The sequence below is a fragment of the Anopheles marshallii genome, chromosome X, assembly GCF_943734725.1.
Source record: "Anopheles marshallii chromosome X, idAnoMarsDA_429_01, whole genome shotgun sequence".
Classification (NCBI taxonomy): domain Eukaryota; kingdom Metazoa; phylum Arthropoda; class Insecta; order Diptera; family Culicidae; genus Anopheles; species Anopheles marshallii.
The window spans coordinates 3,781,198-3,785,153 of NC_071325.1; the positions used below are offsets into that span (position 1 = coordinate 3,781,198).

The window sequence follows — 3,956 nt, forward strand, 5'->3', positions numbered from 1 at the left end:
AGTAGCATGATAGCAACGATTCCTACGTCCGATAGTGCATGCTGCTGCAATGCATGATTTGAGGAAATTTCTCCCATAACCATCCGTGCATACTTATGCATCGATTTTAATCGCACACAGCTCAATCCGATTGCATGCGTACGGTATAATGTTACCGAGCGGTTGAAAATAGGGCAATTCGCGCTCGGCAGGTTGATTGCGAACGTTATTGGCTGTGTTTGTCTATTGCAAAGGAGTAATGGATGCTATCACGAACCGGGCCGATCAAATAGTTGATGGATAACTTCAGATTCCAGCATGAATCATTGGCATTTTTTTTTTCATCCATTTTACTGCTCTGTTAGTCTGTTAAATTGTTTGCGATAGTTATTCCCAACTTTTTCTTTCGTTTAGAAACACTTTTTTTTAGTTTATGCACATATTTCAAACAACTTTAGACACACTACATAAAACTTAATTCATTTCCATATCTTTTCGTGCTCCAATTAAGGTTCATTTTTGAAAATATTCACATAGACATGAATTGTACTGTAGCAGATAAAATAACAATACTATTTCTGGATTACAATACTTTTCTGCTCAAATTGTTAGCCAAATTAACGGCAATCGAGAGAGGTTGAAATTCAAATGGCTCAAGTCGACATAAACGGTCGTGAAATATTTCAACAGACTGGACCGCTTGAAACATTTCACGCTGTAAAACATAACCACAGAAAACGAATTTTATGTAAATAAATGCGTGTGTTGTGAAGTGTAATTGAGTTTATTTAATGTTTAAAGTAGATCAATACCTGTGCAAAACACTTTTTGTGTGCCATTTTTCATCGTAGAGCGTCTATGGAAGTGAATGTGCATCTTTAGTTGCTTCCAATCTACGGTAGAGTCGTACAAAGTGGTGCCTTCTGATGTAAAGAATGGTTAGGAGTTTTTGGCTTGTTCTGCCGCATGAATATTTCGGACGGATGGAAGGTGATAAATCTATGCTTCTCTTTGTATGTAATTATGTAATTTTCTGTACCTTATTATCTAGGAGATAGACATTGGGGATATCTCGCTTCTATCAGAATCACAAGCTGCCTTTTGCATGTGTAAACAAATGCCTGTTTAGTAAAACTATACCTTTATTCCTCACTTGCAAACAAGAACTTCACCTTCCGGGGGAGGGAGTTATTGGTTGGTAACTCGGTATGGAACGCATCTGCTTGAGATCTCGTGCTGCGTAGGGGCAATGTCTGCATGAAAAATAAAACCTCTTCAGCCACCATGGGTGCCAACGGATACCAAAGTGATAAGTACAGTCGCATAGGCTAATATTCCCTACAACTATGTTCTAGCGAAAAACAGAAGCATTATACATGGTAAAATCTTATTTACAGCACGCTCCACCTGTTGGGTAATACACACAACCCAAAACATGCACCATTTGCAAGCCAGTGGGTAACGTTACGGACTTTACGAGCGCGGTAGATCCGCCACAAAGTAGTCGGCTGGAATCTGATTGAAAATGTTCTGCATGATCGCGAGCAGTATGTCCTCGATGGTTTTAGCAATGATCGGCTTGAGTGCCTCCGATACCGGGCGCCAGTTATCGTTCAGGTACTGGTTGGTGCTGTCTTCGAGCACCTTCACACCCTCGAACAGGTTGCCCATGTGCAGTCGGAGCCCGGATATGGTGTAATCGACCTTCGTAGCGGTAACGTTGTAGAACACGTGCCCATTCTTCTGGTACAGATCGGTTGTCGTGCGCATAATGATGTCCATGCCACCTGGTTTCGCAGTGGACGCAAAAATTTTACATTGAAGCCCTGTTGAAGCCCCGTCCCGGAACCGTCTCGCTGGCCACTACTTACTTGGCTCGAACCAACACTTGCCGTGTCCGTTCAGGGGAATCACCAGTATGCGACCCTGCATGTGATAGTTGCCCTCAAGCCGCATCTTTGGCAGCCGGATGTGCGTTTCCCAGCCGAAATCCTTACTGCTGACACTGTGCCAAGAAGAGGTCGCTAATTAGACAACGGAAGGGCTTACGGGTGCAGACCGCGCGCAATATCTTACACGTTCCGGACGACTTTGGTGCTGGCAAAACCGGTGACCACCACCTTGGAGAGTGACGCGTTGACACTGACCGGTCCATCACCTTGCAGAATCCTTATTTTGCTGATCTTCATCGGATCGATCGTGCCGACGTGCTCTAGCCCTTCGATGCCTGTGAACGTGTTTTACGAAAGCATTCGATCAATGTCAGGTCGGTACGTTCCAGAACACGCAAGCAAGCCTTAAGATTTGCTCGGATAGACACACTGCATGCGGTACACTTTCTCGTACTAGAGTATACATAGAAACTATATACGGTAGAGAGAGAAAACGTACACTGGTACACGAGTAACAGGGTCGATGGCCGGTTCCGTTCTGTGGCCGCTTTACCGGTACTACCAGCCCAAACATGGTCGCTGAAAACCACCGTGCCAGCAGACACTTTATGTGGTCACCATGTCACCATGTCATGTATGTAAGGAGACTTTTCACATGCACCACCCCCCAAAAACCCCTCTTTGCATTGACCTGCATCTGGACGTCCCAAAAGAACCTAAACGTGTCCGCAGTACGGTTTTGTGCAGAGTTGTTTGCGCTTGGTGTAAAATCGTTGCGCCTAACCTTGAGATTGGACCGTTGGGCAACGAGCTGCTCGTGGGCGCAGCTGCACAGAAACGGCCCGATAACTTTCCGCTGTCAAATTTTATCGTTCAGCGCACCCATGTGCGCTTGCAAGTTCTGCCCTCCCTGCCAAACAAGACAGCTTTCATTTCCGAATGCAAATCGGGTGCTGCAGTAAGCGGCCTTTTAGCGGTTTGCTTGTAGGTAGAAAACGCTTCCACATCCAAGCAATGATCATATGCAATTCCATCGATCGATGGTACGTTTCAGTTCAAGGCCCCGGCCAGATGGGTATCTCGTGTGCACCGAGGCATCTAAAAGCAACCCGACAATGCATGAACCGGTGGGTCGTGCATCGTGGAAAAACGGTTAAGGTTGAAAAGCGCAAAAAATGAGGTTAGAATTGCACTGTGCAGCGCCAGCGCTGGCTAAAAATTTTCCCTCGTGTACTCCGGTTTTTTTTTATTTTAAGTGTGGGAGGTACTCGCCCTCAATGTGTACGCACGCCGAGTGGGTTGGACTGCAAGAAGCAACTATTTACCGGTCACCAGCTTGTCGAACAGTCCCTGGACGGATTCGGTAGAACAGTCCACGAAGTTTGGCTGATCGAACCGGCATGTCTTGATGAATTCCGCTGTATAAGCGTGGCCACCGGGTGCATTTGGAGGCGAAGGGAACAGAAAGAGTAATTGGATTGGATGAGAGAAATTCTGACCGAATATTCGGGTCGGGTCGTGGTTCGATGCCTACGTTTCGTATCGAACGGCATGCTAGCGGATGCGGTTGGGATTAAAGCAATGGCCACACTGGCTAGACACCAGGGCAGCATCCACTTTGAGGCGGTCCAGAAGTTCCAGCTCGTTGGCGACATGTCTGGGGAGACTGTCTAGTTCTAGGTTGAGGAAGGATGCGGCGTTTGGTCGACGTATATCCACGAACGACGTTGACAGTCGACACAGTAATGTTGAGTTGATGCAGTTGAAGTACACACTGGAATCCTCACGGTAAATCACACATACGACGCTTTATATCGGACAAACTTTCTGGAGCGCACTGCGTTAAACTCTTTTGTTCCGTCACTCGTTGCTCTGCTCGCGGCTTTGTCAGGCAAGAACACGTGCACGAAAGAACGGCCCTTTTTTTTTTGTTATCACTACACAGCCCCAGATAGAGACACACCCGTGCGCACCGAGCTACCGAGAGTACAATCGAACAGCAGGCGTCTGAAAGCCCAACAACATCGGTGGCACGATTTATATAAGCTTTATATACCTTGGGGCCGATTTGGAGAGTGTGCGAAA

The 3,956-nt window shown here is 46.5% G+C and overlaps 1 protein-coding gene across 1 annotated transcript; it reads right to left on the reverse strand.

Moving 5' to 3' along the window:
- Nucleotides 1–1,452: 1,452 nt before the first annotated feature.
- LOC128719116 (protein takeout-like) lies at nucleotides 1,453–3,526 on the reverse strand. Its single transcript, XM_053812775.1, has 5 exons — nucleotides 3,406–3,526; nucleotides 3,197–3,289; nucleotides 2,056–2,206; nucleotides 1,851–1,984; nucleotides 1,453–1,766 (listed from the first exon to the last, which is right to left on the reverse strand). The coding sequence occupies exons 1-5, from the start codon at nucleotides 3,524–3,526 to the stop codon at nucleotides 1,453–1,455; spliced, it is 813 nt and encodes a 270-aa protein (XP_053668750.1).
- Between the last annotated feature and the right edge of the window lie 430 nt (nucleotides 3,527–3,956).

Excerpts from the sequence above, each read along its gene's own strand:
- LOC128719116 (XM_053812775.1), bottom strand. The coding sequence starts at position 3,526 with ATGTCGCCAACGAGCTGGAACTTCTGGACCGCCTCAAAGTGGATGCTG. Across the intron at positions 2,207-3,196 it reads GTTCGACAAGCTGGTGACCG|GCATCGAAGGGCTAGAGCAC; the intron begins GTAAATAGTTGC and ends ACACGTTCACAG. Across the intron at positions 1,985-2,055 it reads ACCAAAGTCGTCCGGAACGT|TGTCAGCAGTAAGGATTTCG; the intron begins GTAAGATATTGC and ends TTCTTGGCACAG.